General features: G+C 44.1%; 3 protein-coding genes across 7 annotated transcripts in view; 2 read left to right on the forward strand and 1 right to left on the reverse strand.

The window, feature by feature from the left end:
* The window catches only part of LOC146271748 (uncharacterized), a 3,222-nt gene extending 1,084 nt beyond the window's left edge, over positions 1-2,138 (forward strand). The window contains exons 3-4 of the mRNA XM_084706607.1: positions 1-48; positions 142-2,138. The exon at positions 1-48 is cut by the window's left edge and continues 19 nt beyond it. Coding sequence (XP_084562733.1) covers positions 1-48; positions 142-1,031 — 938 coding nt within the window. The 3' untranslated portion in view covers positions 1,032-2,138. The remainder of the gene's footprint in view (positions 49-141) is intronic.
* A 49-nt stretch (positions 2,139-2,187) lies between these two features.
* LOC146271749 (nuclear factor 7, ovary-like) lies at positions 2,188-5,473 on the forward strand. Of its 2 annotated transcripts, none has more exons than XM_084706605.1 (8): positions 2,188-2,378; positions 2,572-2,836; positions 3,003-3,320; positions 3,661-3,753; positions 4,006-4,087; positions 4,158-4,247; positions 4,376-4,435; positions 4,547-5,473. In XM_084706605.1, the coding sequence occupies exons 2-8, from the start codon at positions 2,591-2,593 to the stop codon at positions 5,086-5,088; spliced, it is 1,431 nt and encodes a 476-aa protein (XP_084562731.1). In that variant the 5' UTR covers positions 2,188-2,378; positions 2,572-2,590; the 3' UTR covers positions 5,089-5,473. The 2 variants fall into 2 exon arrangements, with proteins under 2 accessions (XP_084562731.1, XP_084562732.1); XM_084706606.1 differs by having other exon boundaries at positions 2,190-2,378; positions 2,748-2,836.
* A 1,374-nt stretch (positions 5,474-6,847) lies between these two features.
* On the reverse strand, positions 6,848-12,288 carry tox4a (TOX high mobility group box family member 4 a). 4 transcript variants are annotated; one of them, XM_084706604.1, is made up of 9 exons: positions 12,217-12,288; positions 10,570-10,635; positions 10,148-10,441; positions 9,778-10,035; positions 9,254-9,610; positions 9,079-9,159; positions 8,211-8,969; positions 7,846-8,000; positions 6,848-7,693 (listed from the first exon to the last, which is right to left on the reverse strand). In XM_084706604.1, the coding sequence occupies exons 1-9, from the start codon at positions 12,220-12,222 to the stop codon at positions 7,636-7,638; spliced, it is 2,034 nt and encodes a 677-aa protein (XP_084562730.1). In that variant the 5' UTR covers positions 12,223-12,288; the 3' UTR covers positions 6,848-7,635. The 4 variants fall into 4 exon arrangements, with proteins under 4 accessions (XP_084562730.1, XP_084562729.1, XP_084562728.1 ...); XM_084706603.1 differs by having other exon boundaries at positions 10,148-10,444; XM_084706602.1 differs by lacking the exon at positions 12,217-12,288 and adding an exon at positions 10,998-11,493.
* Positions 12,289-12,383: the final 95 nt, after the last annotated feature.

A 12,383-nucleotide genomic window follows, 5' to 3' on the forward strand; every position in this document is an offset into this window, starting at 1 on the left:
GTTCATCCAGAAACCCTGAATCATCCACCGAAGAACTACATACAAATGGTAAGGCCATTCATACTCTGATCATAGAGGAAACGTATTCTAGAGTAATGGGCATAGGTTAAAAGTAAAAAGATGTATACCCTTTCCTTTCAGGCCCTGCAAATAACTGCCACTCCGCTGTTCCAAGGACTCTAGCTCAACAGAAAAAACGTTCTAATAAGCCAAAAGGAAAGAATGGAAGCAATGCTCGGAACAAGGCGAAGCTGCTTCTCCAGAAAGAGGAGACACAAGCTCCAGCTCAAGAGCATAAGTGTACAGAGCCTGCCCAGGTGAAGCCCCAGGAGGCAAGTGTCAGCACAGCCCAGGAGACCCCTGTCTCCACAGATGGGACTGTGGCTCATCTGAGGGTAAGCCTATGGGACCGCCTGGCCAGTGTGAAAGACATGGTGAATGAGCATAAGAAGCAGACTTCTCAGGACCAGAAACTACTTCAACCCTGCTCAGTTCAGCTGGTGAACCTGTCTTTGGTTGAGCATGGGGTGAAGATGATCGGCGTTGTTGGTGGCGGCGATGGTGCTCAAGGAAAGAGGGGTTTCCAAACACCCAAGGACCTCCGCACCCATCAGAGTATCCACACCGGGCGACGTCTTTGCTGCTTCACTAAGTGTGGCAACGGCATCTGGCGGCTGCAGAGGGTGGTCAGCCAGAGCCAGTCTCACTGTTGCAATATATGCGGGAAGAGGTTTAAGCGCAGGAAGGTCCTCCGAAGACATGAACGCTTTCACACTGGGGAGAAGCCCTATAAGTGCCCCAAGTGTCACAAGGCCTTTGCCTTACGGAAAAGTCTACGCAGGCACCAGAGGTTTCATACCGGGGAGAAACCCCACATTTGCCCTCAGTGTGGGAAGAGTTTCCGGCTTCGAGAGAATCTAAAGGCTCACCTGCGTTTCCACACTGGCGAGAGGCCGTTTACCTGCTCCATCTGCGCCAAGAGCTTCAGAATCTCCCGCAACCTCACAGAACACCAGCTCAGTCACTTGTGATTAAGCAGCAGCTGTTTCTGCTCTTTAAATGTCCTCTACTTCTTAACTACCTCTTACCAAAAACTATTGGTTTTATTCACACTATAGCTTTCCTTTGGTTTTCCCTAGGCTTCAGCTAAATAATCGAGTTTATAAGAAAGAACACCAGAAAAAAAATCCTGAGATTTCTGCACGTTTTTGTTGGATTGGCCTTGATGTCCAGTGGAATGTGAAATGTTTTGAGGACAAGTAGAATGTTGTGAACGTGTTTTTTTACACTGTAGTGACCAGATGGCATTTTTTACCCCCACTTTGTGTTATGCTGTTGATATATGTGGATATTGCGCTATTGTGCAATGTATTGCACTGGAAGTGCAGAAATATATCTACTTTGCTGCTTGTTTAATGTGCTGACAAATTGACACATTTTTATGATTGAGTGTATCCTTTTAAGTTGTTTTATAACTAACTTGGTTATTTTGACAAAGACCCAATAAGAGGCCATTCTGTCCATAGCTAGTCCATAAACTTCTCAAGAAAGTAGCTGATGAAATGAATAAGGTGAAAACTACCAGTGTGCTTTCAAATGGGAGTCTAACTCATCAAGGTTGTTATATATGGACCCATATTGACAGGATGGATTTAAACTCACCTATTGTGCTTCAAGAGAACACACAATTGTTTTAATTTCAAGTAAATCTTTAGTTATTGAAGTGCACACAAGGGGATCACTTTTTTATACCTGCATGTAGGCTACCATGCAGGTGACCTTCTCCACAGTAGGCTAATGATTACGTTTTTTGAAGAACAAAATTGTTCGTGTTTGAAGATGAAGCCTGAAACTTACGATTCTAATTAAGTTTGATGTGAAATATATTTCTTAAAGGCCTAATTATTTTTGTATTTTTTTCAGATGATCATGATATGCTTTTTTACTTTTAGCTATGTATCTGTGAAGTAGAAATGTATGAAATAAATCCCGATTAAAAACAAAACAGTCAAATGACTGATGATGTCCATGAACAGTTACTGTTCATAAACTGTATTAAGTTTTAAGGCAGACATAAGGTGATTATAAAGTAGGCCAACGGTATTTTGGTTAACAGATTTCACCCCCATACATTTTCTGTCATGATAGAAGAATGCCATGTGGTTAAACTGTATGCTACAATTTACAATACCAAACCACAGTGTCACATATTCTGACAGAAAATATTTTTTGATTAAATCGGTGAATACCGAAAGTATTTTACGCAAAAATAAGTTGACAGTGCCCCTTACTTTAGCCCCGCCCACATAGGAAGTAGCCTAGCGTGCCCCTTGCTACCTGTAGGTCTATGCTTGCTACACGGGAGCGGTGTCCTGGAGGTAAATTTACCTTTGTTTAGTGTAATAAAATATAAATTGCCGAATGTTTATTTAAGCACCTTTATTTCTCTGTCCCTTGTTTTAGTCATTTCGTACTTATTTTGTATATTTAAAACGTATTGTTTGTGCATCTAGAAACTTCCTGACATTAGCGTTAACCCGTTGGTTTCCTTGTCACCCTTACTAAATAAAGTGGGAAGACGGAACACAATATGGCAGACAACTCGCAGCTAGCGGTCATGTTAACATGCTCGGTGTGCCAAGACATATTCAAGGACCCTCGCCAGTTGCCCTGTGGGCATAGCTTTTGCATGGCGTGTCTGGAAAGTTTGATTGACTTTACATCAGATGTGCCTTTCCGGTGTCCAGACTGCAGGACCTACTTTGGGTCCGTCATAGGTGTTCAGAAGAGCTATGCACTAGCTTGCATTTCAGAGGACCACAGAGAGAATAATAAGGTAGGCTACACTTGATTTGATGTGGCATAATTGTCACATATGTGCCTGTTTTTAAATTAAGAACAAGTAATGAGTGTCACAGACAAAATTATCTGTGGCCAGATCGATAACACATAAATACATTGGGGTTACCCATTTCATTTTAATTTATTGATTCTGTCTAAAGGCCAAGCAGAAGGAGAGTGTATTCTGTGACTGTTGTCCTGAGAAGATGGAGCCAGCAATGAAGTCATGTCTGAAGTGTGAGGTCTCGCTATGTAAGGAGCATCTCCAGCCTCACCTGGAGTGCCAGGCTTTCCTGGGCCACACTTTGGTCCCTCCTCTGGGGAACCTGAGTAGCAGAAGGTGTCTGGAGCACAAAGGCCAGGTTCTCAAGTACTACTGCTCTGTGTCCAAAACCTATGTCTGCAACATCTGTGCTTTAGAAAGGAACCAGAGGAACCTGGCTGAGGAAAGCTCCACTGTTCTAGAGAGAAAACTTACGGTAAGTTTTTCATTTTCTCTTAGTGGTTCAGTTTTACGGACAATTTTACAGTATTTGTATATATTGTTTGCTGTTGGTAGATAGGTTCAAAGGGGGATCCATTCTCTGGGAAACGGAGCTAACCAGATGCATAAACAGGTTTTTCTGTTTTTTAGAATCAAGGAACCATCGAGTCAACCACTACACATTTTCTAAGAATTGGACATTCTGTTGTACTATTGCATGTATTTAAATTCAAACCCACAAACAAGGAACTGTCTATGGGTCTTGTATGCGTGTAAGGATGAGCCACGTGTACATTTGAAAGTGCAGTATTTGATTGGATGTATTTGTTTTTCAGGACCTTATGAGCCAACAATATAACAGTGTGAAGCAAACAGTGGAGAACTGCAAGGAATCTGTTATAAAGATTAAAGAAGAAATCCGACAAGAGGTCAGCTGCTTTATCTCAACTGTATTTTTGTGTTTAATCACACATACTCTCAGAAAGACCCCTATACTTGTTACAATGCATAAACTTGACACATGAATTTGAGATTACATATTTTAGTAATTTTTTTGCATGCGTGTCATAGTATGGGTTGTTAGAAAAGCAACAGTCATTTTTACCATGTGAGCCATGGATTTGTCGAATGTAAAGCATCTATTCCTGTCCAATATTTGCTTTAATCTCCTCCTACCTAAGCTAACAACCCACTCTAAAGACTTGTGGATCAACCTTGTCACTGTGCTGTTGCTGGGTCTCTGGTTCATCTCTGTATACTATGGTGAGTACATGGGTGTGAGCTTGCAGGTGTTTATGCGCATGCATCTTATATGACCTTTGTCTCCTTTCAGCACACAGCTTATCTGTGGACAATCAGATCCTCCAAGACAAATTGGAAAAGCAGCAGTCTCAGTTACATGACATGTATCGCATGTTTGCAGGTGAGAGGGGATAGTGTGAGACTTGAATAAAAACAGCTCCATAGGAATTGCGTTTAACTTCAGAGTCGTTAAAGATGTATTCGTTTGAAATGTAGAACAAATGACCACAGAAATGTGTCTGTTCACAGAGAAGTCTTTGAACAGTCCATCACACGGCCAAAGGAACGGTGACAACGTAGGCAACTTACGTAAGCGGTGGTTTTTGTTTCACTCAGGGATGAAGCTATTCAATGCAAATATAACAATTTGGTCATGACTGAACATCACCGTAAGTGCATCTCTCTCATGCTGACTTTCAGATGTTCCGAGTCTGAACGTTGACTCGGCCAGTGCTTATCTCAAAGTGTCAGCGGACCTCCTGTCAGTAGAGAGAGTGAAGACCAAACTGGCCCATCCCAGCCACCCGGCTCGCTTTGAAGAAGTCCCCCAGGTGCTCTCCAGCCAGTGTGTTTCCTCAGGGAGGCACGTGTGGGAGGTTGAGGCGGAGGGCTACTGGGACATCGCCGTGTCCTACACTAGCATCCAGCGCAAGGGGAAAGGGAAAGACGGCGCAGCCTTTGGCATTAACGCGAAATCCTGGAGCCTTATGCGAAACGACATTGGCCAGCTGTTTGCTTACCACAACAACAGTAAGAAGATCCTCAACAAAACCTTGAACCACAACAAATTGGCAGTTGTGGTGGACTTTGGGAAGGACATCATCTCTTTCTTGGAAATGGGTGCCCTAAACAAGCAGCTGCATGAGTTCAAAGCTCAGCTGACTGAGCCTGTGTGTCTGGGTATCGGCCTATACCGCGTAGACCCTCACAGCAGAGTCTCCATCATTACTGCTGAAGACTAAACTGACTCAACTATCGGTTTAGGTGTGTTTAAACAAGGCAGACATACAGACTTATTTCCTGTCTGTTAGATGGAAGATGGGTTTTGATTTCAGTGTGTTATGCATCCATATTGTATTTCTCAGGGACAATACACGGGTCTTTTACTGTTTCTGTTTCATATGTTGTCTTGACCTCTGAAGCAAACTTGCGTTCCTTAATGATGTGCTGAACTAAAACGATTTTTTGTAACAATACAGATTGAATCAGCACACCTTGTGTGTGTGTGTGTGTGTGTGTGTATATATAAAAAGGTGTGCTGATTCAATACTACAATTATCTATCCAGACTGTTTTGCACACTACCGGAAGTACAGCTCTAGCAATAAAACTTCTGCCTTGATGAAAACAGGATTCTTTTTTTCAGTTTTGTTCTGTCTTCTACAGAAATATTGTGATTGGTATCCAGGACAGAAAAAATTAAAAAAGTAGTGTGGTTATTTCCCTCAGTTTATTGAGTTGTGGATTGTGTTGCTGTATTGACAGTTAATTGAAGTGTGAAAGGAAAATAATGGAGAAAGACATACAGTGAAGGCTGGATTTGAACTGCAAGCTGTTGCAGTACTGCATGCACACTAACCCAGCGAGCCCTGCTTTTTTGACACCCCAACTCTGCAGGTTGTTACAACCAGGTAATTCAATGTCGAATTTAAATGTTGCGTTGAAATCGTTATGATCCCAGATAGCTCAGTGCTCAAAGATGAGGGCTACTGTGTGAAGGGTCTTGTGTTCAAGTCTGGCTGAAGGATCTTCTTGCAGTGCAATTTTTGCTCTTAAAACTGATGAGTTCCTTTCTAGACTCTTGGTTGAGCCTTTCTTGGTGGGACAGTTGGGTACATGGAAGGACAGTTGGAAGAGGGGATCTGGACAGTCGAGGAGTGCGCTGCAGATACAGGGATCTGGGCACGACACTATATGCTGGATTTGAACCCAGGTTGTTGTGGTTTAGGCCCTTGTTCTCAACCAACTACACCACAGGGTGGTCCCCCTTCTTTATACTTGGAAATAACATATATATTTCTTAACTGATATCAGTTAAATGAATTATCAATTGTTTGGAGTGAGATTTGAACCAGGGGTACCATGTTTGGCAGTAAACTCGAGAGTACACATGCTTGTCCACTGAGCCACAGAGGGTTCCTGGAAAGTTACTTTATACAAGACAGTGTAATTGCCCATATGACATTACTAAATGCAAAAGAACATGTTTTTTTTTCTGCTAATGCCATGTTATAAAACAGAGTACTCTACCTTCTAATCATACTTAATCATACATACATACATACAAGTGAGAGTCCATGACCCCACACCACCGCTCCTCCTCCTGCCACAGCCTCTCTCCTCCTCAGACGGGCTCCACGTGTTTCCCTCTCTCCAGCTCTCCCGCTCTCGCACTCATGCAGAATGTTAACAGATGGATGCAGTGGACAGGTATTTTATTGTTCTAGAGTTCTAACAGAAAGTCCTTCCTCCTCCTCCCCCAATTCTTTCGACTTGAGACAGTATTAATGTTACTGTTTAATTTCTGCCCCTGCCGCATCTAAGGCTTCAGAACAGGTTTCTAAGTTGACAATAGCATAGTTACTGCTGATGTGGAACAAATCACATCCTTTCTTCCTTAAATCCTCTGCCATATATGCACAGCTTGATGCATCTCTCCATATCAGAGGGGACAGGCATGTGTAGGCAACAAAACACATTCACCAGACCTATGGAAGCTGTCTTAATGTGACACACTAGTTTGAGCACTTCCTTTTATTGCTCATTTATTTAAAAAGAAGTTGACATGAACATCAAATCAAGCTTGATGTTTACATTTGTTAATTCACGCCGGACTGAGAGCAGGAAACACTATCAATACTTTTAACAGCAGAGGTCCCTAAACTAAACAGAAGAGGAAACTGATTTTGCATGATATTTTTCTAATCTTTCTATATGTTCACCAATTAAAAATAGAAAAATAATGTTCTTGACTTCACAAAATATCAAGCACTGGGCACCAGAAGACAAAAAGTATGTATATAAAAAGAATCAAATATTTGTGTTTCTTTTTAACTAAATAGTTATAGGTGGCACATTTTCTCATGATGGAGTGGATTACTATTATTAAAGAGATATTTCATTTTTTTCTTCCAAAAATGTTTAGAATATACTCTCCGGAAATGTAACCATGTCGGCCCTGTTTTGTGGTGCAGCTTAACAACACCGTGTCAGGGATCAAGTAAACTGACCTATCCAAACCTACTAAAACACTGAATGAAGTAGATCTCACTCGAAATACGTATTTGTACATACTCCATGAGTAGCCCCTCTTTCCCCACCATGGTCACTCAATAGCAAACTAGTTGACAAGCTCAATTCCATAATTTGGCTTTTCTTTCTGCTGGATTAGCACTGTTGGACTTTAGTCTGAATGCTTATTGGTGTCCCAGTGCATCTCCTCTGTGCCCTGTTGCATGCTCTCCTCCTCGACTCTGTGGTTGTCTGGACTGTGGCGAGTGTGGTTGCTCTTTACTTTACAGCTGCCGTGTTTTGACCCCTTATGGAACACCAGGCCATGAATATGTCTCTGATGGAGGAAGGAGATGGGGAGAGAATGAGAGAGAGAACATTCCCTGAAATCAGTTTCCTGGTCATGAAGACACCAGGGCTAGTTTTAATCCCTAGGATTACATGATAAAACATGGCACATCCCAACACAGTCCATGCAACCCAACAGACCTGCAGTGCGTGGCCACACACTCGTTGCTGCAGTACTCCTTATCCCAGTCCTTGCTCTCCACGGCAGGGTTAGTGCAGCCAGCTCGAACACACATACTAAAAGAGGCTGGGCCAGCGCCGGTGAGACCTGGAGACACGTTCACCTCCATCTCCAGCTGAGAGACGACAAAAGGGATTCAATGTAATACGCACTTAGTAACAATCCATGTGCAAAGTGACCCCTACTGAACTCATTATCCATAGCACCCTAGCCGTGTTCATCTAACGACACTGTAACAACTTGCTGCGGTTGATAGTTTGAGCATTCACTTATGATTTGTCTATGGTATCTCGCAAGTTGAATGTGATGAGACCTTCTCCCTTACCTCTCCTGGAGTGAACTCCTCTGTATCTGCCTCCTCGTCTGTAGTGTCGTTGGGTTTCACTACTTGTACTGCCACTGTAGGGGTGGAGTATACTGAAGTAGGCACAGCGGAGGAGTGCGAGGTACCAACCAGATTGGCCGAGGTTGCAGTGTTTACTACAATGGGCACGGCTGTGTTACCCTGAAGAGCGGCAGGAACTATCTTTATCTGCAGCGGAGGGGGAGCTGTAGTGGTGACGGACACAGGAAGGCCCTGACCGGTACCGCCGCGGGGCTTGGCCTGGAGGGGAGGCGGGGCAGGGGAGTGTACCATCTGCTGGAGTCGTGGGGGAGGAGCATGCTGCATCTGCTGCAGAGGTGGGGGCAGGCGCGAGGACGAGGTGAGAGTGGCCACGGCTGCTGGCTGTAGGGCACGCACGCCCGCAGGGAGGACCGTCACCATGGAGTTTGGGATCTGGTGAATCTGAGCGCCACTTTGCAGCATGTGTTTGGAGATGATGATCTTAGTGATGGTTGGGCTGGGGGTCTGGATGGAGGTCTGGGTGACGGTGGTGGGTAGGCCTGGAGCGAGGGGCTTGTTGGCCCCGGTGCGAGAGCGAGTAGTGACCTGGGGGACGTCCAGGATGATATTGGAGGCGCAGATGTTGGTGATGGTGTTCTGGTCTGGGAAAGGTGGAGGGAGGCGGGCCGGGCGGGCCACAGGGACTGGGTCAGGCATTGGAGGTGGTGGTGAGGGGGCAGTGTCCATCACCTCAGTGGGCTAAGAGACGAACAGTAAGATGATAGTTAGAAACTAGTTCCTCATATTAAAGCGCCACAGACCAAATAATAATAATAATTGTTGTTTGGAAAACCAAAGACTCTCTTACCTGTGAAAGCTGATTGGCTCTGTAAGCTGCAAGTGCTTTCAGATATTCTTTTTTCGCCGCTTCCGTCTTTCTCTTGTACACCTGGTATAGGATGCCGAAGGATCTCAGTATCTCTCTTCACAAACAAAGACCTCAGACTTGTGCGTGTGAATGTGAGCAAAAGAAGCTTGTGTACCTGTTTCTGCTCTTCCCCCAGGCTGTCCCACATGGAGGCGACAATCTTAGACACCTCTCCGAAGGTGGCGTTGGGGTTCTGCCCTTTAATGGCCGCCTGCGTGTCCCTGAAGAACAGTGCGTAGGCCGACACAGGCTTCTGAGGCTCGTTGGGGTCCTTCTTCTTTTTGCCTTTCTTCCCTACTCCAGCGCCAAGCCCCACAGTAGCGGCCAGTGTGGCTGGCTTGCCCCCCCCTCGCCTCACCACAGCTGGGGTGCCAGAGGAGGAGGGGATGAGGGAAGAGCCAGGCTGGGCAGACATATGGGAGAGGACCGCGGGAGAGATCGACAGCGACATGGGAGAGTCTACCAGTACACTCTTCAGGGTCAAAGTGTACGGGACGAGGGACAGGAAGAGAGATCAAGTGTAGAAGAGGGATGGCCAAGATGAAACAGATTAATTTACTTTTCAAGTCTTTTACATCACAAAACACTTATTTAGGTTCCATTTAAATGAGCTATAGAAATGAGAAGTAAACGACTCACCCTGAAATCATCCATGTCTTCATCCTGGAGAGAACCGGCTGGCGATGGCGTGGCAGACAGTGGCTGGTCAGGTGACTTTGAACGAGACATAATAGTCCCACCACCTAGGCCAAGCCCAAGGTGGGCATTCAGCTCTGATTGGTCAATAGTGGCCAGCTGATTGTGTCCCAATAGGCCATGATTCATGTCCCCGAGTGGAACGTCAATGGTCATTGGGGAGGGGCTACTGAAATGAGAGCCAATAGAATGGCCAAGCTCCTGCAGAGAGAATCAGAAAGAAGTCATAGTCTGTCACTGTCCTGAAGTCTGGTCCTAAATCAAGAAACTGGCACTTCTTCTGTATTTAAGTTTCCCATAGTATGCTACTTACCACCCCCAGCGTTGAGCTGAGCAGAGCAGCGCCGCCAGATTGACTCATCACACCTAGGCTCAAATGCTCCAGGCCCTGGGAGTTTGGGTTTACATAAGTGGAGGCAAACGAGGGGTCGTTTCCCCCGACCACCGCGTTTCTGGCCAGGTTGCCAGCCCCAGAGGGACCCCCTGCACTTTCTGAGAGCTCCCCAAAATGAGACACCACATCCCCCTCGGTAAGTGCTGAGTCAGGGTCCAGGGAGATGGGTGGGATCTCAAACACCTCATCACCTAGACTTGGGGTGTGGAATGTCTGCTGAACAGAGAAAGAGAGAAACTATGTGAGGGGACAATGCAAAGTAACCAGCCATTAGAAGTAAATAACATGAAACTACAGAGATATCATGATATAGTGAATAGTTGTCATTTCAGGACCCACACCTCTGCTGACAGAAAGGGATGGCCTGCCCCTGTGATCGTCAGGTAATTATCACTGCCTCCAGGAAACTGCAATGATGAAAGTCAAGTCACACTACATACGTTAATAAACAAGCTGGTTTGTTAAACATATTTTCTAGACCCAATTTATTCAATAGATTACGGTTTCCAGTCACAGCTCTAAAGTAAACAATATTAGTAGCCTTGACTTTGCAGCTATAAAGATATTACACTACATACACCTTACAGTTGGATGCGACCCACCAAACAGAACCCAAAGAAGAAGAAAGCTATTGCATTGTTGACAGACCCTGTATCTGACTATACTAGACCGGGGCAAAATAGGACAGAACATGCATGTAATGTTAGCCGGCTGGCTAATTCACCAGGCTACTAGTTAGCTAAACACCTAGCTGGCTAAATTGCTATACCTTGTTTCCGGGGTATCCATTATAAGACTGCGTTTCCAAAAAATCTTGGTCCACATGTTCAGATGTATGATCGGAGAGATCAGAATAAAAATTTAGGTCCATAGTTTCTTTAGCTAACGGGTTAGCTAGCTAGCAAATTATCCAACCATTGGAGTAACGCGTCGGCTAGCTATTAAGCTAGCTAGCTAACTGACGTTAGCTACAGAAAACGGATCACTGGATTTATACACCAGTATCGCTGATTTATTGCTTCAATACACAACTAAAATATATTGACTTTAATGCTACATAAAGTTATCTAGAACTAGAACTAATAAGATAACGAAGTCAACATGCATCACCGGCTGTTCTACACTAGCAAGCTTCAATTCTGGCCTGCTGCCGTGTTGCTGGATGAATGGCCAGACAATATAAATCAAACTTCAATCAATAGCCAACCTTGTCCTCCCTAGTCAAGTCAAAATAGGATGGGATATGGTGTAGATATGATAGCTTGAACACTAGTAGTTATAGAACATGTTGTATGATTTTAATCCACGTTGATAAAATAAGTATGTATAGTCATTTTGTGGCCATGTGACGTCTTCTGTGAGCAAGGATTATGAATCGAGAGGGCGTAATCCATTGAGAGTTAAATGGAAAAATCGAGTTTGCTAGGGATACGGCTGTCAATTAGTTCTCATTGTCAATCACAGCCCATTACTCTTTATAGCCATATTGCAATTGATGCTCTGTAACAAAATACGTTTTCAGTTTCGCTCATGGCTGTAACCATGTTCATGTGAAAACAAAAGACATTGGAGAGCAGTGCATTGGTAGCTAGTGCTAACGCGACTAGCAGTTACATTTTCTAATGCTGGAAGCTAGCAAGTTTCAGTAAGTACCTTTGTTTGCCCTTTTGTACGATTAACTAGTTGGGTAGCAAATATGCGTCACAACAAAACATTTAGATGGAGGAGGAATTATACTTTAAAAATAAAAGCAGAAGTGTTTTTTCCCCCCCATTTTAAAAAGATGGTCTATTACCCCCGTTATACGCAGGGTCAGATTTGGGGAAGTTTTATAGCTAGCAAACTAGCCGTGCTCTTCACTGTCAATACAAAAACAGCAGACCTGTCATGATAGATCTGATGATCACCATGGTTTACACCTTTGAGTCTGTAACTCGATTCACAGAAAATATGGCTTTAATTTGATCAGTGTTTATTGAGTGTCTTACCTCCATCGTTCCACTAAACTACATTGACTTGATGCTTTAAACTGTGCTTCCGGGGTTCTTTCTTTTCGGGATATTACGTCATTCAATATGACCAAAGGTTGGAAGTTCCATCTCTATTGGGCTGTTTAGTGCACATCTTCGGATCACGGTTTTTTGCAAAAGATCAA

The sequence above is a fragment of the Hypomesus nipponensis genome, chromosome 10 (genome assembly GCF_054491055.1).
Source record: "Hypomesus nipponensis isolate SF chromosome 10, ASM5449105v1, whole genome shotgun sequence".
Lineage (NCBI taxonomy): Eukaryota > Metazoa > Chordata > Actinopteri > Osmeriformes > Osmeridae > Hypomesus > Hypomesus nipponensis.

Excerpts from the sequence above, each read along its gene's own strand:
- LOC146271749 (XM_084706605.1), top strand. The coding sequence starts at position 2,591 with ATGGCAGACAACTCGCAGCTAGCGGTCATGTTAACATGCTCGGTGTGC. Across the intron at positions 2,837-3,002 it reads ACCACAGAGAGAATAATAAG|GCCAAGCAGAAGGAGAGTGT; the intron begins GTAGGCTACACT and ends TTCTGTCTAAAG. Across the intron at positions 4,436-4,546 it reads TGACAACGTAGGCAACTTAC|ATGTTCCGAGTCTGAACGTT; the intron begins GTAAGCGGTGGT and ends GCTGACTTTCAG.
- tox4a (XM_084706601.1), bottom strand. The coding sequence starts at position 11,099 with ATGGACCTAAATTTTTATTCTGATCTCTCCGATCATACATCTGAACAT. Across the intron at positions 10,036-10,147 it reads TCAGCTCAACGCTGGGGGTG|GAGCTTGGCCATTCTATTGG; the intron begins GTAAGTAGCATA and ends TTCTCTCTGCAG. Across the intron at positions 8,001-8,210 it reads AGGAGTTCACTCCAGGAGAG|CTGGAGATGGAGGTGAACGT; the intron begins GTAAGGGAGAAG and ends GTCGTCTCTCAG.